The 26131-nt window shown below is 57.8% G+C and overlaps 1 protein-coding gene across 1 annotated transcript in view; it reads left to right on the top strand.

Annotated features, from left to right (window-relative positions):
* Positions 1 to 26131, top strand: part of CAMTA1 (calmodulin binding transcription activator 1) — a 689419-nt gene that overhangs the window by 613345 nt on the left and 49943 nt on the right. The window contains exons 10-11 of the mRNA XM_087820144.1: positions 4195 to 4321; positions 9619 to 9753. Of these exons, the coding sequence (XP_087676270.1) occupies positions 4195 to 4321; positions 9619 to 9753 (262 nt within the window). The remainder of the gene's footprint in view (positions 1 to 4194; positions 4322 to 9618; positions 9754 to 26131) is intronic.

Below are 26131 nucleotides of genomic sequence, written 5' to 3'. Positions count from 1 at the left end.
GAGGGGAGCAGGGGAGATCCTAGAGCTGCTGGAAAAAACGTTTGAAAGTCACCACCATAGATCATCCACATCCATTGCCCTTGATTTGCCTCACTAAACAAAATGAAACAAAAACAAATTCCCAACAAAGAGGCAGGGTAGAGCTTCTGTAAGTCATCTGTAAGACTTTCTTGGTCAAATCTGACCTCTACAAAAACAAAGCATGTTATAGGACTCCCCACCCCCGACCCCTTCCCAGATCTGACATTGAGAAGCACTGTTCCAAAGCCCAGGACTGCGGGAAACCCCGTCAGTCACGGTGGCACAGTGTCTAAGGAAGGAACCCTTGCTTTTCTCCAACTGGAATGACGTAGGAAGGGGAGAGTGGCCTGAGCTTTTCCAGCTGCACCACTGGGACACGCTCCTCGATTCCTCCCAGCCCACCGGCCAGGTGCTTAGGGCCCAAATTGGCCCTTTCTCCCCAGTTGGCTGCTCACAGCTCCCTTGGGGCCACTGCCACGTTCCCTAGATGCCAGGGTGGGGTTGCTGCCCTGGACACGGGAGAGATGTTCTTGGAAGACCCTGAACCTTACAGGCTATCTTAACTAAGGCAATGACACAGACCCTGCCCTCTGGCTCGGGTAGTGCAGGGATGCTGGCCAGAGCCCATGCACCTTCCAGACCCAGGCACTGGCAGGGGTACCTGAGGCAATGCCCAGTTCAGGACTGGGTAACAGGGAGTCCTGAGGGGTAAAGGGCTTCTCGGAGCCAGTTTCCCGGTCAGAGTCTCCCCTGGGCTCTGGTGAGGGTGACAGTGGTGCAGGGCATGTCTCAAGGGCACTCCTAGGTGTGAATTCTGGCTCAGTTTCCTCACCTGTAAGATGGGGTTGTAACAGTACCTGCCTCAGGTGTGGTGCCAGGAGTAAAGTCTTTGGCCCATAGCACCTTGCAGGGGCCCACTGTGTTCCTTTTCCAGTCCTCCTGCCGTGGCCGTGAAAAGAGGCCACTCATTGGTTGATCTTGGAGGGGTCACCTAGACTGTGGGCCTCAGTGTCACAGTCTTGACCAAGAGGCTCACACCTGCTCTGCCTCCTTCCTAATGGTGAGGCTAAGATAAAAACTATGTCCCATTGTCCCCAGCTCTCAGATGCCACGCCAGCCCAGCTAGGGGCCCAGCCTTTGGACAGGAGCGTCCTGGAAATGCGGCAGGCATCTGGACAGAGCAGCTTCTGCGCATGCACTGTGTGTACAGGGCATTTACAAAAGCCCTCAGGTGTCCAGAGGCAGCTGCCCTGTGTGGTGAGGCGTCTGGATTCCAAGCCTGGCCCCACATTAACTGGCCGGTGACCTGGGACGGGCAGCCACCCTTCCTTTCTCTGCCTCATTGGTGGGGTGAAGACTGAGTGAACTGCTAGGTAGCACCTTTCTCTTCTGTCCACCGCCATCTGCTTCCCTCACTGCCCCCAAGACTCTGGAAAATTCCAACCAGTTTCTCTTGGTGTGGCTCGATATGACTCCATCAGCGACACTGACCTCCATGGCACTCTCCTAGCACCCACGTTCCCCCAGGGTGAAAGGTCAGCTCAGCCCAGCAGCTTGCCCCCCTACACCCTCCCCCCCAGCATCCCCACCATGGGGCTTAAGAGAGCAGTTCAGAGGGAGAGGGAGGGAGACTGGGGACTGGGCTGCAGTGAGGCCGGGGCTGGGAGCACTGTCTTTAGATCTGACTCAGAGACCTGGCTTTCTGGGCGTCAATTTCCCCATCAGTAAATGGCTGAGAGGGGTGGCCTCAAGGCCCGCCAAGTCCTAGGACCTGGGAGATTTGGTCTTTGGGACACTTGAGGCTCCCCGGGGCCTCAGCCTGGGTGCGCAGGTCCTGCACTCAGGCCCTCTCGGTTGCGCGCCTGAGTCCGGGCCTGCGGATCCCTGGGCTGTACCTGGGAGAGAGTCAGTTCAGCAGTTGGCCACGCGAGGGCGGCGCGGGAACAGGAACGGGTGACGGCCCGAGCGCCTCGACAGCGTCCAGCCCGGGTTTCCCAGAAGCCCGGGGTGATTCCAGCTGCCCAGAAACAAAAGCAGCTCGGATTCAATTTGATTTGGAAAATGCACTGACGCCACCCAGCTGGGCCATGGGGGGCCGATGTGGCCGAAGGGAGAGACCTATGCAGAGGCTCCAGGGGCTCTATCCCCTCCACTGTCCCTAGTCGGCCACAGGGCCACCCCTCCTGGATTCTCCTGCAGGAAACAGCACCTCCTCTCCTGACCTTCCCCTCCCCTCCCAGCCCCTGGCTGGCATACTTGCCCCCTCCCCCTCTCCACGGATGGGCAAGAGGCCTGATTGCTGACTGAGTGGGGACCCTGGTTCTAGCCAGGTTCTGCCAAGTTCATGGAGGGCTCTGTGGTAAGACACACAGGCCTGGGACACTTCCTAGGCTGTAAATATGGGGTCAGGCTGAACAGCGCTCAGTCCCCACCAGCTCTAAAATTCAGTGGTGCCCAGGCACCGACTTTGCAGGAATGCTAAGGCTGGGGCCATCTTGCTGTCTCTTCTCAGAGCCCCTCCACGCCACCCCACAGGCAGGTCCTACTTCTGTGTTCTGTTCAGCTCTTCACCTCGAGCTGCAGCTGGTCACCGGCGTGCGCACCTGCACACACACACGGGAGGTGCCCCAGGATCTGCCCTAGGTGCATCGGAAATCTGGGCCCTTTATCTCAGGACTCCCAGGACACGGTGACTCAGATGGCATTTGCTGCTCCCTCCCCTCCCCCAAGTCCCCTGTGCCATCTCCCTCCAACTGCCACTCCTGCGGCACCAGGCAGAGGAGGCTGCAATTAGAGCCTTCAGGTGCCTGCGTCAAAACAGTTCAGCGCAGCTAGGAGAGCGTTGCCATGGAAACCATCCCTTGAACCGATGGATGCTGAGCCTGTCCTGCAGCGGTTTCCATGGAGAAGGCCCTGGTGTTCCCCAGTAACCTCTGCCGTCCTCTGTTCCTCGCAGCAGCCCTGGCTTCGCACTGACAGCCGCTGACTGGCATTACTTTCCTTTCTCTTCTTTCTCACATGGTAACTGTCTGTGGCCTTTTCAAACCACTGCCCTTCCTCTTCACAGCAACCAGGGAGGACCATGCCCTGAGCTGGCCTCATGCTCCCAGGCATCCCAGAGTCAGGTTCTGCCTGGGCCATGGGGCACCCTCCCCAGCCTGCCACCCACTCCCAGCCCCACGGCTCCAACAGAGCTCCAAATCTCCCTGTGGAGCCGTATATCAGAACCAAGGATGGTAAGGCCAGGGGGGCCCCTAGATCAGATGCCACAAGATGGGCCACTTGCCTGAGAACACACAGCCACTGGAGGACAGGGGCAGGCCTCCTGCTTTTGGCTCCTGGCCTTGTGCTCTCTCCACTGTCTTCCAAAGCTTGGCTGCCTGCTTGTAAAGTGACTTCTCCAAAGCCAGCCCAGCCCAGAGGAGCCCCTCCCCAGAGCACGGGGGGAATGCCTTGCAGCCTGGGAGAAGAGTCCCTGCCATAGTGGAACCCTCTCTCTGGCGCTGGGCTATGGGATCCAACCCCCCCTCATCCCTCCAAACACCCCCTCCTGCTGCTGAGGGCCAGGTCTGGGTTCCAGGAACATTGTGGGAGCCTCAGGAACAAGCCCCATGTTGAGGCTGGGAGTCTCTCCAGGGCAGGGATGGGCCAGTGCCCAGGAGAGATCACCTAAGAACGGGTGACTGAGCAGAAGAGAGCGTCTCCCTGGCCTGGGCAGCAGCAGCAGAGCTGGGGCCTGGCCTCTGTGGCCTGGAGAGGTGGGGGAAGGAGGGCCTTGGGTCCCACACCCCCCACCCCTCCACCATGCCAGACTCCAGGAGGCGTGCCTTTGCGCCTTCTCCAGCCCAGACACTAGGTGGCACTCTCCACCCTGTCCTGGGCTCCCACTGGCCAGTTCTGGGGGGGCTTCAGGGGCTGAAAAGGTTTGAAAAAGTCTGTGTTCTTTCTGCCTGGAACGGAAAGTTTCACAAGAGAGGATCAGGGGTCAAAACTGCCCTGCCCCCCACCCCCCTGCCACCCACTCCTGTGCTGGATGCCAGCTGAGGAAGGTGAGGAGCATCTGGGGGGCAATCCTGAAACAGTGGTTCAGGGCTTCCCCACAGAGGCCCGCGTCCCTCGTCCCTCGTCCCCCCTCGGTGGCTGATGCTCGTCCCTGCTGTCTGTTCCCTCCAGGGAGGAGTGAAGGTTCTCATCACAGGCCCGTGGCAGGAAGCCAGCAATAACTACAGCTGCCTGTTCGACCAGATCTCAGTGCCTGCGTCCCTGATTCAGCCCGGAGTGCTGCGCTGCTACTGCCCAGGTGAGGCGGCCACCTCGCCCGAGCACCTGGCCCCTGGCGGGCCTGGGGGGACCCTGAGTGAGTCCTGCCATTGCTCTGGGCCTCACCCTCCTCAGCTGCGAAGTGGGTCCTGGATCGGCTCTTATAATGCCATCTGTTCTGGCTCATGGACCCCACATCAGACAGGGACACAGGCACACTTAGCAGGGATTCTGAATGATTCGGGGATTACGGAGAGAACTGGTACACCCAGGACTGGCCACAGCAGGAAGCTCTACCCTCCCCCAACCGGACGGGTTGCTGGCCCTGTGAGAGCTGGGCCGGTAGAGGGCACCCCCCTCCCACCCCCACCCCACTCCCACAAGAGCTGTGTGACCTCTCTCCCGCCCATGCGCCCCAGGGCCCAAGCCAACTGAGAGCCATAGGAACAAGAGAGCCCAGGCCATGGGGTTCACAAGGCCAGTCCCATGGGGCACAGAGCAGGTCAGAGAGGGATGGAGAGGTCTGGCGGTGACAGGGAAGGGGGATGGCAAACTCAGAATAACCCACGCAGCCGCCTTGGAGACGATGGAGCATCCACCCTGCGCCCAGGGGAAGGCGCGTGCACAGAGTTTGCTGCTGGGTTTGGGGGCAGGAGCCCCGCGCGCTGTCCCTCAGGGCTGCATCATCATCTCCTTAGCTTGGTGTCCCTGCCTTGACTACCTCCCCAGTGGCCTGTCAGCTCCGTGCAGAGTCTGTCTCTCTTGGTCACCAAGCCTCCCCAGGGCGGGCACGGCTCAGGAAGGAGCGTGTTGCCTGTGTTTCTAGAGCTCATGCTCACTACCCCTTGGCTGGCCCCTCGCACACCGGTGGTCCCAGGGATAAGCTGTCCGGCTTGCCAGGCAATGGACGGAGACAGACGGAGGTGGGGCGGCGAGAGCAGAGGGTTCCACCCCATGTGATCTGAGGCAGGGGGCTTACGAAGGAGAAAGGGAATGCTCTCTGTGGAGGGCTGCGGGTGGGGTCCCCAGGCAGCAGCAGGGCTGGCTGCTGCCAGGTGCCGGTTTCCACCTGGGGTGGTCCAGCCTGAGCCTTGGGCCACCCAGCTGTCTGCCTCCTAAGCCTTCACCATCCCCCCAGCCTGGGCTCCTGAGCTCACGGGGAAGGTTCTTCCTCTCTCTCTCCATCTCCCTGTGCAGAAAGCTCCAGAGCCCAGCTCACATGCTCAGCCTCCACTCGAACCCAGCTCCTCCTTCACCACAGACATCCCAGGGATCCAGGGCTGCTGGCCCCGCTGGCCCCGCCCCCACCAGCTGCCTGGCTGGCTCCAGAGGACCCCTCAGCCCCCTTTGCTCCTGGCAGCCCTGCCTGGCCTGGATCGCAGCCGCCGGAGTGCCGGCTGGGCTGGGGCAGCCTGTCGCAGCGGGGGCCTGTGTGTGGCGAGTGCAGCGCCCACCCCTGCCGGCGGGTACAGGGACAGGGCGGCATGTTATTAAACTGTCCACTTATCACCTGCTGCTGGAGCTGGGCTCGCCGGGCCTATAAATAGACGCCACTTCCTATACCTGGTCCTTGCCTGGCTGAGGACCCAGACCTTGCCCGTCCTAAGTTATCTGACCCTCAAAAAAAAAAACACAACAACAACAACTGGCCTTTCCGTGCCCTCTGGATGATATCCCAGGCCAGGACCTGGCAAATCCTGGGGCCTGGGTCAGTCACACTGCAGTACAACCGGGATTAGGCAGTTACCATCTGTGTGACTAGCTCGGTGGTTGACATCTCCAGGCCCCAGTTTCTGCATCTTTAAAAACCTGCCAGGTGGGTGAGAGTGCAAGGTGAGGACAGTCCTCAAAGCACCTCTCACATGCTCAGTCCCTGAGGTGCTCCAAGAGGGAGGCCTTTGCTCTTGCTCGGTCAGGGGGCAGTGGGAGAGAGTACCCCGGCTTTGAGGTCTCAGCAGGCAGCTCTCCTGGTCCCAGAGCTTGTCCAAGTCCCCAGAGCTGGCTGACAGACTCTGCCCCGGCGACCGTCATTTAAACTCTTCTAACAGACTGCAGCTCGAACCAATGGACACCAAGGAACAAGAGCCACAGCCTCAGGCAGACTGAGAGCTGGGCCCTGCCGCTGGAGAACTGTTCTGCTCTACAGCCAACCACAGATGGGGGAACCCCCTGGAACACCTCTCTTTGAGGCCCAAATTGAAACATGCCACTCTGTAAGGAAGCTCTGGATACATTCATTCATTCATTCATCAAACAGTTTGTCAGGTACTGGGTAGGTCCTGGAATAGAGCAAAGCATAGGCCCAGACGTTAACCCTAACCCTGACCACGGGGGATGATGCTGGCTCCTTACAGGATCATCGCTGGGTCTCCCAGGGCTTGAAGCTAGACCCGAACTTGAAGAAGGAACATTTGATGTCAGGACCCAACCAGCCTCACTAAAAAGAAGGCTGAGAGGCGTCGGAGCACCAACCTCCACCTTAAGGGCTGGGAGTGACACAGGAAGAGGGGCACCAGGAGTGGGAGGGCACAGGGAGCGCCAGTGACCACTGCCCACCAGCCTGGCACACTGCCCAAGCAAAATGGGGGAGGACAGTCAACCCCGACCAAGAACACTGTTCTTCTGGGCCGCTCCGCAGAAGACATGTAGGCATGGGCTCTGTCTCCTACACGATTCCAGTAGTGCCCCGAGGTCAGAAGGGAGACAGGCAAGTCAGGGCACCAAGCAAAGGGTGGAACAGAGGTGAGGGAGGGCTTGGGACTTAGGAAAGGCAGCCGGGCTCGGGAGAAGAGAGAGGAGCCACCAACAAGAAGACTTGGCATTGGGGCTTCTGGGGCCCCATGCTGGAAGCCTGGAGAGTCACCAAAAGGCAAAAGATTAAATTCAAAACAAAGTGAGCAAGTGCACTGCATTTTGAAGCGATTCATTCAACAGTTATTGCGTGGCCACAACATGCCAGGCACTGACTTCAGCCCTGGGCATAAAGAGATCAACATGGGCCCTGCCTGCGTGGCTCAGGGGCTGAGCATCGACCTAGGATCCAGGAGATCGAGGTTCGATTCCCGGTCAGGGCACATGCCCAGGTTGCGGGCTCGACCCCCAGTAGGAGGCAGCCAACTGGTGACTTTCATCATTGATGTTTCTATCTCTGTCTCTCTCTCTCCATTCCTCTCTCTGAAATCAATAAAGACATGTTAAAAAAAAGTGTTAAAAAAAAAAAGTCCTGGGAAGGAATTTGGTTTGATTTTACTTGCAATGGGAAGCCGTTAGTTTTAAGTGGAGAGTGACTTGATGTAAATTATATTTTTAAAAGATGATTCTGGGTATGTGGGAGAGTGGATCGTAGGGAGAAAGAACAGAAGCAGGGAAACCACAGGAGGCGGCAGAGGGGTGATCTTTCCTGAGTTGAGGAGGGGGCTTCCTTGGTTCGATGTGGGAGCACCGGCATACGGCCCCCCTGACGCCATCCCAGCAGGCACAGGTCTCAGGTGTGCTGAGGTTGTCCTCAGCAGAGTCTGAGCAAGAAACAGTGGCAGCTTGGACCAGCGTGGTGGCAGTGGAGATGGACAGGAGTGGATGGACCCAGGACTCGGTGATGGACTGACTCAGGCGAAGGGAGAGTCAAGGAAGCATTCTGTGTGATGGGCCTGCATGAGCCGGGCTGCTGGCTGGGACCCAGGGGTCCACGATGGGTCCTCTCCATTCATCTCTCTGGAGAAGAGAGAGATGCCTTTGAATCTGCCACTGTTCCAGCGCCACGGCAGGTGGTGCAAGTGCCAGGAGACGGTGGGAGAAGAGCAACAGCTGAGGAGGACCCTTGGCTGGGACATCTGGGACGGAGAAGCCTTGGGGCAGGCCAGCCAAGGGGCAGGAGGCTCACTACAAGGAGCAGCGCTGAGAGGGCTCAGATGGGGTGTGTATTGGCCACCCTTTCCTCCTGTTGGCAAGTCGGGCTCATCTTCAGGGCAGGAAAGTGACCACAAGTGTGGAGACCTGCCCGGGGATGCTGTCAGAGCTCCAGAGGTTCTGGACTTGGCTGGAGATCCCTGCTCAGAGAGGCTCCGCGGGCGGGCCTATGGGACTCGCACCCACCATGGAGCCAGTTGGTTCAGCTTGTGGTCTGAAGCTGAGGGACCACACCGAGGCGCAGAGCACGGGGGGGGAGCCCACTGGTCATCTGTGGGCAGTGACTTCCTGAAGACCTGCTTCAGGGACGCTGCCACCTGGATGGACAGAGGCCACAGGTCACTGAGCTGGTGTCCACATGGAAGTGAGAGCTGCATGGGCCATCCTCAGGGAAGTGGTGCTTCACTGGGCCGTGGGGAGCAGCTGACTGGGACAGCTTCCTCAGTCTGTGAGCCTCTGAAGACCAGCAGTCCAAACAGTAACATGATCCCCATGTGCGTCCTCCCTGGAAATCTGTCCTGGGAGGCCCTGGGCACTGGTATCTGCTGTTCCAGAAAAGCAGGACAGAGCACAGGGCCCCGATGCCTACCAGGGTTGAGGCCTGGCAGGCCGGGCAACCCACCTGCACACCCGCACTGGCCAGGGGCCATCTCTGTGGGCTATAGCCCCCAGGATGTCAACAGGAACCCACAGGATAAAGCACCCTCGACCCCAGAATGAAGCGGGTGTGCACGAGGCTGGGCCTTCCTCTTGCTGACAGTGAGAACGTCCCATTCACTCGCTCAGACAGTAATCTTCACTGAGCTCTGTGGGGGCCAGAGCGGCTCTGAAGACCCACCGGGCCTGCCTTCCCTGAGTTTACTGCCAGGCGCCGGAGCCGGGCGCACACTCTCCTGCCAGCAGCCCCGGCTCAGCACCCTTGGGCCAGAGGCACCACCGAAGCTCTCGCTTTCATCAGGGAGGCAGAGCACTTCTCAAAACACAGGGAAGGCTGTGCGAAGTGAGTCAGGACAAGCTTTAGGAAAAGGTGAAACAGAAATAAGCACAAAGGGGTCTGAACCCTGCCCAGGGTGAATGGGACAGGGGGAGAAGTCAGCCACCAGGGGTAGGGTTGGGGGCATTCGCTCACTCATTCATTCATTCAGCAAATCTGCACAGAGCCCCCCAGTCCCTGCCCTCCCCAGAGAGCAGAGGAGCAAAAGGACAACTTCAGCATGGGGTGTGGAGTGATCCAGGGCGCACGTCTGAGTCGGGGTCCAGGGAAGGGTCCTGGAAGAAGCAGCATGGTCTCTGGGCATCGAGGGATTAGCAGGCACCAGCTGGGACTACCCTGGGAACAATCGTGGGGAGGCGCACTCCCGGGCCTCGATGGTCCCCCAGGCTGCAGGGTGCCCCCCTCGCCATCCTGACCTTTCTCTGTTTTGCTTTCAGCCCATGACACTGGTCTCGTGACCCTACAAGTTGCCTTCAACAACCAGATCATGTCCAACTCAGTGGTGTTTGAGTACAAAGCTCGGGCCCTGCCCACACTCCCTTCCTCCCAGCATGACTGGCTGTCACTAGACGGTAAGAGCAGTGCGCGGGTCACTTTGCCAGGCTCCGTGAGAGAGGGACACTTGGGGACAAGGTGTGAAAAAGGAGGAAGCATCCAGATTTCCATGTTCCTGATCAGAGTGGGTGGAGAGGGGTGGGAGTGTCGGCCCCTGGAGCACTGGCTGGGTCTGTGCCCTTGTCTGGGTGTCTCCCTTGGGCAGAATGAAGCTTGTGAGCTTGGGCCTGCAGCTGTCACTCCTGGCAGGGGATCTGAGTAGCCAGACAAGCCCCCAGGTTGCTGAGAGGCCCTTCTCTCTATACACCCTGAGCATCCTCTGCTGCCCCAGGGCTGTTTCCAGGGTGTCCTGGAAGCTCCTGGAGGCCGTCATTGAGCCCCAAGCCTCTTGGAGACAAAAGTAATGTGGGGGGCTGGGCTTCTTGCAGGTTCCAAGGCCTGGAACCTCCTTTGCAAGGTTGTGTGTTAAATGCTTCTACCTCTTGACAATAACTAGCCAAACCTCATGGAATCCCTCAAACACCCGTCACCCACCCACCCCCTTTCTAGGCTGATTTTACTTTAGCCTCTGCCCTGGAGAGCGTCTGAAATAAGTCCAGGATTATGCTCATGGCTGAGGGAGGAGAGTCAAGGAGCCCCAATAGGCTCCAAGAGAGGAGTCAGGACCTGCTGGCCGAGGACAGGGCTCCTAGAGCTGCTGGTCTTGTCCACAGGGCTGGTGACTTGGTCCCCCTGGAGCACCAAGGCCTCTGCACAGAAAAGCTGCCAAAGATGGGCAGGGGATGCTAAGGGCAGAGGTTGTCCTTTTGGGTATGGACATGCCTAGGAGAAGCACCAGGTGCTGGGCTGATAGTCTCTGCACAGGGACAGAGTGGGAGCGGGGGCTGCACACGACCATCCCAGGGCAGCCAGCAGAGGTGCCATCCTGTGGGGTGCATTTCTGGAGACCTCACCAGCCCCAGGTATTGCGTCTTGGCTAAGCTGCCTGTGGGATCTCTGCAGGGGTCAGTTTCTAAGCACCCATCCCCTGTCCACAGTGCCCTTTGCCTTCTCACCTCAGACTCTCCTTGCAGCTGGCTGCTGGAGGATTCTGGGCTTGGGTACATACTCTGGCCAGCTTTCCTGAGCCACCGAGTGTGCAAACCTCAGCCTCATCCCAGTCCAGCCCCAGCAGTGACAGGGTGCCTGGCAGCTGCCCTGGCCACTGAACCTTCTGAGCTGTTCTGAAAGGTGGCTTTGGGTCAGCAGGATCTGCACCCTGGCAGTGGCTGCCTGGGAGCACCAGGCTGGCCTTGGCAGCTCCCCTGGCTAAGGCTGGAGCCAGCCGGAGCTATGAGGATGACCTGCAGGATGTAACAGAGAAGGGCAGGGTGAACAGGGGCTCCTGTTCAGGAAATCCGGTTTCAGTTTTGCCGGACAAATGGGAAACGGAACAGGGAACTCTGCAGAGCCCTGGCTCTTCCTGAGTGACCAGGTCACCTCACCAGGGTGGACTGTAGGATGTTGGGACCATTGTAGGGCCAGCCTGGGAGATAGAGCCCTTCTGAGAGTGAAACCTCAGCCAGGTGGTGCCTGAGAGCACAGGAAACGTCAGCAGACCCCCTGGAAGCCCAGAGAGCAAGCTATAGGAGGAGGTGGCAGGCAGGGGAGGATCCTGTAGTGGAGACCGAGGGGAAAGGAAGCCACCCTAACTGCTTCCTGACAACACACCCGGAGTCCTCACCATACCAGGCCCCCTGGGCAAAGGCCTGCTGCCAAGTTGGACACCTGCCCTCCAGCAGCCCCCTCCATGGGGACTTGGAGCTCTGACCTCCAGTAGGCCTCCAGTTGAAATAAGCGTCCCTGAGCCCCCAGCAGAGTACGCGGGAGAGATGGCAGGAGTTGGGGAGGGGTGTGGCAGGGGGAGAGAGAGCAGATTGGGGCCTTTCCCTTTGGTCTTGGCCAGGAGTCCTTTCAAGTAATGGGAGGGGAAGAGTGGCCCCGACAGAGGAAGCGTGAAACCCCACCTGCGGTGGGGGAAGAGTGAAGTCTCCTTTTCCCCCAGAACGAATGAACACAAGTGACTCATCTACGCACGGATCATTCCCCAGCCTTCCGCAGCCTGATAAATAGCAGTGGCGGGGAGGGCGGGACAGAGCCGCAGCGCCGCGCCAGGGGCAAAGGGGACCCTGGGGCAGCTGGAGGGGGGCGCCCCGGGCCTTGCGGCCGACCCTGTGGCCGGGCAGCGAACTCTGCGTCGGGGAAGGTTTGCAGCGCGCCTATCAGAAGCCGTCATCCCCTCCTGTCCCCTCGCCTTTGCAGAGCCTTTCCTCCGCCCCTCCCGCCCCCGCGGTTGCCGGGCAAATTCTCCCCGAGAGCCGCTGGGAAGCGGCGACCGCGCGGAGCGGGGAGCGGTGGGGGGAAGGGGCGGGGGCGAGGGGCTGCAGCGCGCGGCGCCCCGGGACGCGCGGCCGGGAGACGGGGTGTGCGCGCCCATGCACACGCGCGCACACACATGCACACGCGCGCGTGCACGCACGCACACACGCATGCACCGCCACCCCGCGGAGCTGCAGTGCAGAGCCCTCGCTAACCGCGGGAGCTGCGCCCGCGCCCGCCGGGACTGCGGCAGTGCGGGCGCGGAGGAAGGGCCGGCCCCCCGGCCCGGGGACAGGCGGTGGCGCGCCCGGCCGCGCGCTCCCGTCCCGGCGGCCCGCACCGGCTGAGCCGTTGTTTTCCTCTGTCATCGCTCGGCTCTCAGTCCTTGGGGCGCTCTTTGCCCCCACTTCTATCCCAGAAAGGGGGGTGATGGATGTTTTGGGAAGAGAATTTCTGCCTTCGCTTGATCTTTTTAAATGGCTTTGTTCCCCCGACTAAAGGCGGGAGGGGCGGTGAGCAGAGAACCCGAGCCGCGCAGCAGCTGTGGCGCAGCCTCGTCCCTGGGCTTAGCCTTTGTCTGAGCAGCGGGCCCGGTGGGGGGCGATCGTCCCCGCGGAGGGGCGGAGGCGCAGCGGTGCCACATCCCCCACATCTCAGCTGGGCGCAGCCAACCAAGTGGAGACCGAGCACAGAAACGAGGGGCGGAGGGAAGCGGGGGCGCTGGCGCTGCCGCCATCTAGCCGGTTTCATGTCGACCTTAGGGAGCTCAGCCCTCTGGGTCCCTGGAGCTGCAGCTTCTCCCTCAGACCCAGAGGACTTCTCCTCCCTTCTCCCACCCCCAGTATGAGCTCTAGGGGACACAGGCCCTGTCTGCAAGAATCCCCACTGCCTGGCACAGGCTGGTGCGCAGTTGTGGACCACAGTGCTTGTGTGTCCTGAATGCATGCGTGAATAAATGGATGTGCATGCATGGACACGCGAAAAGAGCTTAATCCAGCCCAGTGGTCAGGAAGGCTTCGCGGAGTAAGTGACCCTTTGCTGGGACCTCACACCTAAGCAGGCGTTAGCCAGGCTAAAGGGGACAGGAAGGAGTACCCAGGAAGAGGGGGCAGCAAGACACCAAGCACTCCAGGAACTGCCATTGTCACCATTTGTTCCCCTAAAGGTGCAGACGTAGAACAAATTTCCCCAGGCCATCTGCACCCAGGCCCCAGGGTGGTCTGGGGCAGTCTAGCGTGCATTTGGGCGTGCAGTGGGGGCCTCCTCCAGGATAGAAGCAGCCAGGCAGCAGGGTTTACCTTGCAGTCAGTTTGGGGAGGGACTCTGGGAAATGTCACTTCTGCCTGCTCTGGGTCCTGTGGATGCAAACAGCCAGGGCTGTGCTGAGCACAGAGATGTGCTGTCTGTTTAGACCTTCTTGCCTGTGCCTGTGTTTGCAAAGAGAGTAAACCCAGGCGGTCCACACTGTGGCTCTGAAGCTGAGGGGGTAGGGCAGGCCCACATCTGGCTGAGGGCAGCTTTAAGTGACCCCTGTCCCTGGAAGAGAAGGTGAGTGGAACTTCTGTGTGCCCTGTTCTTTCTCTCATAACCATCTGATTCACTCTGGAGCCAGGAGGAGCCAGGATCAGAGGACCCTCCCCTGGCCCTGCCCCCACCCCAATGGCCCCCATCTCAGAACCCCACTAAGCTGCTTATACTTACACTCTATTGCTAATTGCTTCTCGGGCAGCTGAGCCTCCTGCCTCGGTGAGAGGATTGGAGTGAGGCGTGGATGCAGCTTTCTTGGGTTCAGCCAGCTGACCACATGGGCAGGCCTCCTGCTGACCCTCGGGGTCTGGGAGGGGCCTTGTCAGCTCAGGCAGAGGCGGAACAGGGACTGGAGCTCACACCTCATCATCTAGGTGCCTACTTCGTGTGTACGCCTCAGGGCAGAGTGGACACCCTGGGGCAGCCTGCCCTCCAGCTCCCCTGGGGCCAGAGGAGGTTATCTGGTCAGCTGATCTCTGGGGCAGCCTGGCTCCAGGTTAGATGTCCAAGAAGGCTGAGCCTTGCTCCCATCCAAGGAGGTGAACAGAAAGAAAAAGCAAGATTTGGCCTCCCCTCTTAGCTTTCTGGCCTGACCCAATCCTCTGTGCTAACAGATGGAAGACATGTAGCTGGGATGGTCCCCAGCTCTGCCTCCTCCCTACCTCCAAGCTGCCTGTCCCTGGCATGTGGCCGTGGTCCTGCTGGTTACTAATAGCAGCTTCCACCCACCAGGAGCAGAGACCACACGCTGACCTAAAGACCATGGTGCAGCCCAGTGGCAACAGGGGAGGACATTCCAGCTGTGAGACTGGCCCCGGGGAAGCCTCTGGATGCTTTCTGCCTCCAGGGCTTTCTGATGAGGTGCCTGTGCCAGCTCCTCCTGGCCTGGCTCCCTCCCTCCTGCACAGCTGCCAGCCCACCTCCCAGTCACCCTCTCTGGGCCTGTTGTGTCCTCAGCTGTCCACATCGGAGAACGTGCAGGACCTGGGAACAAATTCCAAGGGCACCACTTTGACCAGGTGATGTAGGGGGAGTACAAAGCTTAAGTAACTGGTTGTAAGGAATTTAAAACGTCACTATTTCACTAAAACCAATACAGTTTGTCTTAGGGAGTAGAACAAAATTCACAAGTTTTTAAGATGAGACCCACGGCATCATTGAAGAATCTTGACTTCGGAGAGCTGCCTTGAATTATGCCCGCAGTCAAAGCCGAGGACCCACCCTCTTCCGCCTCTGGGGGCTCTTTGGAGATGAAGTGGGAGAAGCGGTGACATGGGGGCTTCCCTGTCAGTGAGAAGGGGGCACTACCCAGAGCCCTCTGGCATTCACCTGCCGTGGGGCCTGGGGCACACTGAGGCCGGGAAGCTCATGGGTCTCTGGGTGTCTCTTGGCACAGCAGTGACCTAAGAGGCAGGGTGGCAGGGGAAGACGCTGGTTTCACACAGTCTTATACTTGGGACTAGGAGCCGAAGGGCAGGACTCGCCTCCCTCTGAGCTGCAGCTCACCCAGCCCGGGGCCTTGTCCCCAGCACAGTCCCTCTGTGCTCTGTGGGGCCCACATCTCTGCAGACTGGGGGTGGTGTCTGTCCTTAGCCTTCCTCAGCCAGGGACCGAGGGCCCCTGGGTATGCCGTCTCATGCTGGTCCCCATTGTGCAGCTGGGGCCACACCAAATGGATCTGTTTGGAGCTGCTCTGGGTGGCACGGAGTGGGTCACCTTGGGGCTGGCCTCCCCGCCTCCTTGCAGCAGTGACAAATGGTGCCCTGCAGAGGAGTGGCACTGAGGAGCGGATTGCGTGTCTGCGGAGGCCGAGGAGGCAGCCTCTGCGTCCTCATGCTGCCTGTGGGGGCAGGAAGCCGAGTCAGCACCGTGGGGGGAGCCCCAGAGCCTGGGCAGAAGTGGCTGCTCTTGCAGGATGGGCTTCCGGGCCACCGGGGGTCAGGTGGATCACCTTGAGGTGCAAGGCTGGGGGCTCAGACCCTCTCGTGGCCCATATCAGCCAACCTTGACCTTTGTGTTCCTTTCCTAGGGCCTCTGTACCAAATGCCTACAAACTCAGGATTTAGGCATGTATTCTCGCAGGTCTAGAGGCTGGAAGTCCAAAATCAAGGTGCCCCAGGGCCACGCTCCCCGGAAGGCTCTGGGGGAGGACCCTTCCTCTCTCTTCCAGCTCCTGGTAGCTCCCGGCAGTCCCTCTGAGCGTGTGTCTGTCTCTCCACTTTCTCTCTTTATAAGGACACCAGTCATTGGAGGAGGGCCTACACCCAGTCCACTGTGCACCCTTTCTACTCGTTACGACTGTGACTGATTAATTACAAAGACCCTATTTCCAAATAAAAGCCACATTCTGAGGCAGGGAGAGAGGAGAGTGGCCCAGGAGAGAGCTGGCTACACGGACATTAACAGAACATTCCAGAAGGAGGAGCAGGTTGATGGAGACTGAGAAGGAGCGGTCCCGGGAGTCGGAGGGACACAAGAGAAGGTGGAGTCGCAGAGCCCAGAGTCCCAGGGGAAGGGGGTGACCAGCCAGGTCAGAGGTGCTGACAGTCCCCAAGTCAAATGCGTGCCAAGCAGGCCAGGGGAGCTTCTCCTGGGCCGTTCTGCTCCTCTTGCCCGCTCTCCCTGAGGGCTGATCCCCCCAGGGCTCTCTTCCCCGTGTGTAAAGATAGCCCCTTATATCTCCTCTGTACCTCTTCTCAAATCCAGAGCCCCCCAAATGACTACCCTAGGACATCTCTGCTCAGATTCCTCTTGGGCGAGTCAACGTGTCCCAGAGGGACTCACACCTGTTCTTCTGTTGCCCCCAACCCGACATCTACAACATTCCCCACCTCAGTGGACAGACAGTCCCACCCAGAAAACGGGCACTATCCTGGAGACCTCCCGCTCGCTCCCTCCCCCACCTCCCGTCACCATCCCAGGGGGTTTCTCTCCCTAATTCTCCATTCCCTCTGCCACCACCTTCGCTCAGCCCCAAATCATTCCGCACGTCCTAACCAGTCTCGTTCCACTAGGCCGTTGGTTCTGTTATCCAGTGTGCCAGGCGTCGAACTTGGCTCCAGGACCTTTATTCTCATGGCAACAAACCACAAAGGATAGTATCAGGGCACTGAAAATGGGTGGCCCGGTAGAGGGTGCCAGGGTGGCTGCCTTAGGTTGGGGGTCAGAGGAGGCCTCTGTGGGAAGATGACATGACAGGAAGGAGCCAGCCAGGCTAAGGTCACATTCATGGGATGAACATTCCAGGCGGAGGGATGACAAGAGCCAAGTCCCCAAGAAGAGGAGGAGCCTGGTGTGTTAGAGGAGCTGAGGGGGCTGCTGTGGCCAAGCCGAGTCAGGGAAGGCACAGACAAGGGGAGGGGGCCATGTGGCACCTGCCAGCCAAGGCATGGAGCTGGGATTTTATCCCCAGGACACTGGGGCCATGGCAGGGTTTTCTAAGCAAGTGAGTTGACAGACTCAGGTGTATGTTTTCAAGCCCCCCCCCCCCCCCCCAGCTGCTGTGTGGGGAATGAATTGTGTCTCCACTGGCCCAGAGACCACCAGACGCTCTTGCATCCATGCCGGAGAGAAATGGTGGCTCGAAGGAGGCTGGTAATGGTGAATCCCAGAGGCAGTGCAGGATGTTTGGAGGTAGAGTCAAGGGTCCTGCTGGAGACGTGAACATCGAGGATGAGAACAGGAGGGCAGGCTGTGCCCAGATGTGGGGCTTAAACAGCGGGGACTCAGTGGGCCGTTTCCTGAGGTCAGGAGTTTGGAGAAGCAAGTTTGGGAGATCGGGGAATCTAGGGTTTGGCTTTGGTCATGTCTCAGTCGGCAGCCTTATCAGAGTTGACAAGTGTTCAGTTGGGATAGAAAATCTGCAGGCCAAGGAGAGGTCTGGAATGGAAGTAGAATCGGGGTCCTCGGCTCAGAGGTGGAATTTAAAGCCCTGGGTCTAGCGCGATCGCTCCGTGAGAGAACACAGAAAGGAGAGGAGAGGGTGCAGGTCGCCCTGGCTCCCCGGCATCTGGATGTCAAGCAGAAAAGCGCTGGCGAAGGGGCTGAGGCGCAGCAGCCAGGGCACACGAGGTAGACGGAGAGGAGTGATCCCGGCGAGGCTGGGAGAAGGGAGCCTTTCAAGAGAAAGGACACGCAGCCATGTCAAATGCCGGGAGCGGTGGCAGAGCATCCCGGGCAAGGGAGCTGCGTGTAGGAAGACTCGAAGGCAAGAGGGAGCAATATGAGTTTGAAGAACCCAGAGAAGTGGCTGAAAACTCCGGATAAGATGGTGCCCAGCCTGGCTGTGAGCTCAGAGCCATGCCATCCCCCGGCTAGGCCGACAGGAAGGACCGGGAGCCTTGCACACTCGCCTGGCCCAGGAGATCCTGGTCTCCACCACCTCCGTCCCTCCTCGTGCAGCAAGAGGAACGGACCTGGGCCCAGCTTTTCCTGCCTTCTCTTCTGGTGTTGGCCCGCAAACCACCTGATGGCTCTGCGGGCCCCAGGAAGACAGCTCCCGTGTCCAGACACTCGGGGACACCCACCTGCCCCTGCTCTGAGCGCCAGGGATAAAACACTCCTGATCCCCATTGGAGGGCAGGAGCCAGAGGGGAGCCCTAAATCAGGAACAGACTGTGACTCACCCCTCAATGGAGTGTGGATGTCAGACCCCCTGGGGACCCCCCCATCTCAGCCTTCTGTCTGGTTGCCGTGGATGCAGGGCCCCTGCCTATGGGCTGGAAGACTGCCCGTCAGGCCCCCGGGCAACAACATACTCGCTCAGCTCAGTTACGCCGGGCTGCCATTGTCCTACCACAGTATCTGGACGTGGGTCAGCTGTGATCCAGAAGGTAATAGCCTCGAAGAAAAGCCTCCCGGCAAAACTGAGACCCCAGAGAGACCAGCAGGGGTGGGGATCCTGCCAGTCCAGGCCGGTGTTTCGCTGGCTGCCTTGGCCTTTCCTAGGACCTGGCTGCCAGAATCCACCTCCCTGGAACAGAATGGAGATGCCGATCTGTTTACCCAGCGGTGGGAGCAATGGTCTGAGAGGCGAGACTCAGGACATCAGCAGCCAGGAGGAGAGGCTGGGGCAGAGCAGGGGCTGGTGTGGCTTCCAGGAGGAATCGGGGGACCTGGAGGTCCCAGAGCCGGTGAGAGGAGACACATCCCGCCCGCTCCAGCTCCACACAGGACTGGGAAAGCGAAACAGCCCCTGGCTGGGGCCAAGAACAAGGCCTCTCCTTTTAAAAGCTCCTAAAAATACACACATTTCTCATCCCTTCCAAGCAGCCTAGCGACCTTGTACCCCCTGCCTCGGTGACAACAGGACATTCAAAATAGGCTGAGACTGGCTTCCTCGGCTGCAGCAACCTGCTGGCACTTCTCACTTGTGAACTCAGAGTCCTTGGTCTGAGGAAAAAAGGGACAGGCAGGTATGTGTCATGTTCCATATTTAATAAAAACAACAGGAGACATTGTAAAAAGTCGGTGGCAGAGTGGAAATCTTCAACACACTAGAGGCAGACCTGGAATCTTCGAGAGTTAGAACTTGAAGGAGACTCCTGTCTCACCATCCAAACTTACCCTCCTGGAAGGGGCCCCGAGAAGAAAGTGACTTGGCCACGACTTTCGCTGAATCGGGATAGAAGCCCCTCCTGACTCCTAGTTTGTCTCGCTGTCCTCCCCGTGTCCCTGTCCCCATCTCCATCGCACCCAGAAGCACCAACAGCCTGGAGGCCGGGACACAAGGCGGGTGAGAGACGCCCCAGCCTGACGCCCTGGCTGCTGGTGGGCTGAGGTTCCTTTGCTGCTCGGTGTTTGCCTGTCCTGCCCGAATGACTGTTCACACTGACAGACCTGGCTCCCACCCTGTGCCCCACGCCCCTCGCGACATCAGCGGATGGGGAAAGGAGTGTCCTTTCTCCTGCCCGAGACATGCTGGGAAGTGAGCAGGGGACTCATTCGGACCTTCAAACCCCACAGGGCTTCCTCCCCTCAGTCCCTCTGCCGTTCTCCTTTCTCGGGCCTTTGCCATCTCGCACCTGGGCTGGGGCCTCTCAATCTTCACCTCCCATCCATGCTGTATACCACTGATGCGCTCAGAAAGGATCCACAGGGCAGCCGTGTGTGCCAGGCGCTGCACTGGGTGCTGCCCAGTGGGAGAGACAGGCAAGAACGCTGGCACCTGTAACCCAGTGCAGTAAGAGCTTAGAGAGGGACACACGGGGCTGCTGGGAGGGCAGCGGTCATCTCCTCGGGAAGGTCAGGATAAACTCTCCAGCATGGAATACTAGCCCCTTTATAAGCTGAGCTCAGCCTGTCTTTCGCAGCTCACCGGCAGCCCTCCCTCTCCCCCTGCATAATGCTCACCCTCCGCTCTACTAAAGTACTCAGATCTCCCCAAACCTACCATGTTGTTTCTTACCCCCGAGCCTTTGCACATGCTGTTCCCTCTGGCCCCTCAGGTCTTTTCCCTGTGGTGGGTTTAGAGAACTCCTGCTCTGTTGAAGATTTCCACTCTGAGGCCTGTCCACTGTAAAAGCTGACTTCCCACATCATCCCATTCCCCCACTTGCAGGATGCCTCCTTTTATTTGGCTTCCCCATCAACTTTGTAAATTCCTCCATTAGCAAGTTTCTCTTTGAAAATATTTATTTGCTAACTGTTCGTGGAGCCCCCGTTAGATGCCAGGCGCTGGGCTCAGTGCTAGAATCAAAACAAAAGTATAAAAACAGATGAGGTTCTTTTGCTCACCCAGCTTACCATCCATGGAGGAAAAAGCAGACCTGGCCATCAAGTCTTTGCACAGAGAAGCATTTGGGGAGTTTGTACTAAAGCAGGAGAGGGGCAGCTCCTCAGGGGAGGCTGGGGAGGTGGAGAGGGAGGCCAGGATCAGACCAGACAGGTTGGAGGGGTACACAGGTACAGGGCTGTGTGACCCAGGCTTTATCCCCAAGGAGAGGGAAGGCACTGAGGGTCTGAGAAGTAGTGACATGACCAGGTTGGCATTTCGAGAAGTGGTCTTGGCTGCTGCATGGAGAACAGATTGAAGGGTGAGGGTAGACCAGGTGATCCTCCAGGCTAGTGACGATGTTGGACTTGGAGGTTCTGGTAGAGAAGGGGACAGTCAAGAGACATTTGGGAGGTGGCATTAGTAGGCTTGTAGGTGGGTTAGATATGGAGAGGACCGGTCACAGTTGGGCGGAGTTTGAAGGACCTTGGAGACACCCAGGTGAAAAGTCAATAGTGAGTGCATGGACTCGCTCCAAAGCTCAGAGAAGCACATGGGCAAGAGAGAGAAGTCTGTGACATGTCTGCATGGAGGTGGCATTGGATGAAATGGGTCAAAAAGTGTGGGTGAGATTGACAAGGGCGAAAATATGCTGAGTCCTGAGGCCAAGGACTTTAGTCTTAATTATCAGCGTGTCCCAAGAGGCCAGGAACACAGCAGGTTCTCAGTAAATGTTTCTTCAAGGGATAGACAGATAAATGGCTAGATGGATGGATGGATGAATGGATGGACAGCCAGTGGTGTCTTTGTGACCATTGTCCTCACTGCTAACTGGTCTCAGCTTTAAAAGGCTGTAGCATCCCTGATGTCAGAACCAGGCTGGGGGGGTGTCCAAAATTGACCAGGCACCATGGCATCCTTTCTGGTCTCCTTGTCTCTGGACAAGCCTCAGGCAAATTACCCAAGATGAGAATGCAGAAGCTTGACCCTAAGCTCCTTTATTAAATGTGCCCAGGGCGGGCTGCCTCCAGCGCTTTTAAGGAGCTACCTGCTGAGAACAGAATTCTGGATCTGGAATAGGAAGGAAAAAACAAATCTCTTCCCTGAGCCACTCAGACCTATCCACCCTCCAGGCCTCAGAAAAGAGGGGGACTTCCCAGCCAGGGCCTTGGCAAGTCACTCCATGGTATGTCACTGTGCTGGGGGTTGGAGAAGGGCCTCATCTGACCCTCTGTGACTCCCTCATTACCTGACCCAGTCTTACCTTACCCGGCGAATGAATGAATGAATGAATGAATGAATGAATGAATGAATGGGTGGGTGGGTGGTATCAGAGTCGGGGCCAGTGAAAACCTGCCTATCCACGCCCATCTCCACGGAATCCCACTGCACCAGGACACACTGGTGTAAGTGACAGCCTTAACCAGCCAGGCCCCATGCCAGGTGCTTCACGTGAATGGCCCTGTTGAAGCCTCACAACACCCAACCCCTCTGGCACTTGTGACCCTAGGTTGTCATTCTCATGTAGGCACCTCACCCCCCCACAGGGGTCTTAAACCATGATGGAAGAAAGAGCCTTGGTAGAAGGCAGCCCATTGGTCACTGGTACCTGCTGAGTGCAGCTCCCTCAGGGTCACTGCTGGGCCTGCGGCTTTGGAGTATGGCCAAGCAGGGAGGCTTTTTTGAGCCTCCGTGTCTGGAGCCTTTATAGGGACTCCATTGTTGGTCCTTGTAGCATGGCCACCCTAGAACTATCCCATGTGGCCAGCCCCTACCTTACATCATTATTAGACTATCCAGTGACCCAATTCCCAGGCAAAAAAAAAAAAAAGTCACTCCCATTAAGCATGACAGTCCAAGGGTTCAGAGATCACCCCCAGAAAGTAAGGACAAAGGCCAGACCTCTCCTTGGGCAAGGTTAAACCTTGAACAGCACCTCCCCTCCACTCCCCCACCTGCCTCCCCTACTTCTCACCCCAGCAGGACAATTTCTGGCTGTCCTTGTTGAGAGAGGACATGGTGAACGTCTGACATGTTTTGTTGTTGTTGCTGTTGTTTTCAAAGGGTTGCCCCACACCGATCTTGCATCGTCCTCAGCAGTGCTTTTAGGCCGGGAAACACATTTTATAATGAAAAATGGTTTGGGTGAGTACTTTGTCTTCTGCAGAGAATATTGTGCAAAGTTCAAGATTTCCTGGGCAGAGACGTGAGGTTAACCGGCTTACAGATCAGTCCACCTAAATGTGAAATTAAATGAAAAATTCTAGGCGCCTTTGACAGCTGAGGTTATTACCCTAACATATTGTTTCAATTACCTCTCTAAATTACTCACCCGTGCCACAGCCCAGTGACGCCCTGCAAGGAGCTCCAGCTGCAGACAGCACCCCCGGCTCCAGCCCTGTTCTTTCCTCACTGAAGTGCTCTCCCGATGGCTCCATTTGTGGCTGCAGGGTTATGAGAGGCTCCATGTAGCCTCTCCCCCCTCTGCCCCGTCTCCCCCTCCCTCTCCAGTGCTGGGGGCTTGGAGCCTGGAGGAAGCCCCAGAACCAGTGCCCCCCAATTTGTCCCCCAACACCATGGGAATGGAGCTGACCTTGCCATGGCGACCAGCTGGGTGCACACGGGGACCTCCGAGCCAGCCAGGGTGTGGAGCTGGGCGAACAGCATTTCTGCCCCATAATTTGCCTGAGAGAAGTGAAGGTCTAGATGCAGCACTCAGCCCTCTTCTCCCATGTTAGCAATTCAGTGTGATTCTTAGGGCATCAGAAAGTGCATCTATCTCTAATTATATAAGCTTGATGAAGTCTATGGTGACATCGGGAGGCCTGGCCTGGGCGGCCCAGGAACAGCTAAGGCCATGGGAGTAAGCTCCCCCTTGCTGCTCCGAGCAGGGCCTGCACAGAGGTGCTGTGCAGCCGCCCAGAAACCCCGCTGACCCAGGAGGTGGGGCCCGATGCATTAAAGCCCCCAGGGCTCAAACCTGGAAGCGGCTGGTGCATTTATGACATGTCCTTAGGCCTGACCCTTGAAAAGCAGCAGGAGAGCCCGAGCTCTGAGCAGAGAACAGCTGTGCAGCAGGAAGCCTGAACCTGCGGTTCTCTGATGCACTTACAGACCTCATCCCTTCCCCGCGCCCTCTGATCTGTCTCCCAGGAAGAAAGGGAGTGGGTGCTCCTTTGATATTTGGTGAAAAGCACTGAAATTATTTTAAGTTACTTGAAAGTGAGTTCCAGCCATAGGATTGTGGGCTGGGGCTGCACTTCTTGCCACAGCATCCCAGGGGGTTTCTCTTGGAAATGGACAGTATTTCTCAGGTCCGTCCACATCACTGGTCACAACGCTGGTGAGCTGCCAGCCTCTGTGGGGTCCTGGCTGCACCTCGAGGGGCCACCTCAGAACGTGACTCCAGGTGTCGAAGAGAGACCAGCTGGGGGCGGTGCACACGTGTGTGTGGAACACATCTGTGCTTTTCACGGGCCACTATTTTGTTTTACTCGGTGGCATTTAGCAACCAGGTGTCTAAGACTCTCCCTGAACTAAATATGTCAGCTCCACCTCCCCAGGCCCATGAGACGGCTGCAGTTTAACCTGTGTTTGCCTCACATTGTGCCTTCCTGGTGATTGCTTTTCTCTTCTCAGTAGCTGGAGCACGACGTGATGTGGCACTGCAGCTCCTCCCTCGTGACCTCAGTCATTATTCCTAGGTCCCAGTGAGTTGCTTCCCTAAAACGGGGACTTTCTAGCCCTTGTCATGAGTGTTCAAGCTTCAGGTTTTGGTGGCAGCAACTGCCAGTTCGGTGACTTCAAAGTGGTTTTCAGCATAAATATTGGGTTGTTTGGCTCTGTTGTCACCTACGAGACAATCTGTACCCTCATTTATCCTTAATCAGATTTGCATGTAAAGTAAATGGTGTTGACTTCACAGGGAAGCACACCGTGGCGATTTCAATAGTGCATTCTGAGTGCGCTTCTCAGGCAAACACGCTGTTCCCACTCATGACTCCGTTGGGCCGTAGTGCACACAGCAGCCTCCCCAAAGAGTCACTGGGTTTCCTGCCTCATAGGAGAGGCCAACAGCAGCCCACTGGGCCCCTGTGATGCTCTCTCAGACCCGAATACCAGAGCTTCCTGAGCTCCTCTCCAGAAAGATCTAGGGGGCTGGGCCCTGACTTGGCAAGAGTGGCCTTGAACCAGAGCCATAGAGGCTGTGAGTTCTGCCCATGAGGGTCTACGAGCCCCTAGCCAGGCAGAGATGCATGAAGTAGGGGAGCCGTGCTTAGAAGGTATTTGTCTCAGTCAGCTTGGGCAGCCACAGGGGGCTTACACCAGGCTTACAAAATGCCATACACCAGGGGGCTTAGACAACAGACATTTATTTCTCACAGTTCTGGAGGCTAGAAGTTCAAGATCAAGGTGTGGGCAGGTTTGGTTTCTCTTGAGGGCTCTCTCCTTGGCTTGCACACGGCTACCTTCTTGCTGTGTCCTCAGTGATTTTTCTTATATGTGCACACAACCCTGGTGTATTTCTGTGTCCAGATGTCCTCCTCTTATAATGACACTAGTTAGATTGGATTAGGACCCACCCTCCCAGCTTCATATTAACTAATTACCTCTTTAAAAGCCCTGTCTCCAAATACATTCTGAGGTGCTGGGAGTCAGGGCTTCCACACAGGAATTTTGGAAAGACATAATTCAGCCCCTCACAGAGCCATTCTCCAAAAGTGAGGAGCCCTGCCTGCCTGAAGGGGATTTCATCACTGTCATGAGGGCTTTTCCATGGCCCCAGACCTGTCCTCTGAGACTTCATGAGGCAAGGGGGCTGTGACTCAGACACCCAGACCAGGGACTTCCGCTGGAGTTTCAACAGCTATCTTGACCAAGGTGTCCTATTGCTTAGCTAAGGTGAGGCACTAACACCTTCCAGGCACCAGGCTGTGAGAGTCAGACAGCTCACTAAAACACCAGTGTCCTGCTCTCCATGTTTCTAGATGTTTCCATCCCTGTTTTACTGACGAGGAACTGGAATCTCAGAGGGTCAGGTGACTTGTCCTGTGTCACACAGCTAGGGATTCAAACTCAGGGCAGTCAGACACTAAAGCCCATTGGGTGCGTTGTCACCACACATCACGACTTCTTGAGCATTGTTTGGATTACCCGCCTTTTGACACTGCTGCCCCTTGGAGTAGAGCGTGTCTCTGCGTGCCCCCCTCTCTAATGCAGACACTAACGTGTTTTATTGTCTAGCTGTGCCTGGTACAGGGGGCGGGGAGGGGATGGCTAGGCCTGTGTGAGCCACTAGGGGGAATGCAAAGCCCCACTTCTTTGCATTCTCTTTCTACATCGTGTCCCTTAGAGAGATCCCCAAGTTCCCAGCTGGTGACTAATGTGTCTTCCCTTCCTGCAGATCAGAGCTTACAGCCTTCCCAGGCAATACCAATCATGGTAGCCCTCTTTGCCCTGGTAGCAAACACCTTTTTTTCCCACGGCCCCCAACATCACCATCGAACCACCCTACAAACCACCCCAGAGCTTAGTGGCTCAAAACAACAGGTATGTACTAGTTCTCTTGAGGCCTCAGGTTGGCTGGGCTGTTTGGCTGCTGGTTTTGCCTGGGCTCACGCATGCAGCCGCATTCATGGGACAGGTCATTTCAAATCCAGGGTCCCTGCAGCTGAAGGTCAGGGGAGCTTGCTGTATCAGGTCATGCTGGACATGCCCAGGACCACATCAGCGCAGCCTTAGGCCTCATTTGCAGAGGAGGAAACTGAGGCACGGGAAGGGAAAGGAGCTGGCCACAC

Source organism: Miniopterus natalensis, chromosome 9 (genome assembly GCF_054644295.1).
Source record: "Miniopterus natalensis isolate mMinNat1 chromosome 9, mMinNat1.hap1, whole genome shotgun sequence".
NCBI lineage: Eukaryota > Metazoa > Chordata > Mammalia > Chiroptera > Miniopteridae > Miniopterus > Miniopterus natalensis.
The sequence above is the reverse complement of the archived record's forward strand: the minus strand, read 5'-3'. Positions and strand labels throughout refer to the sequence as shown.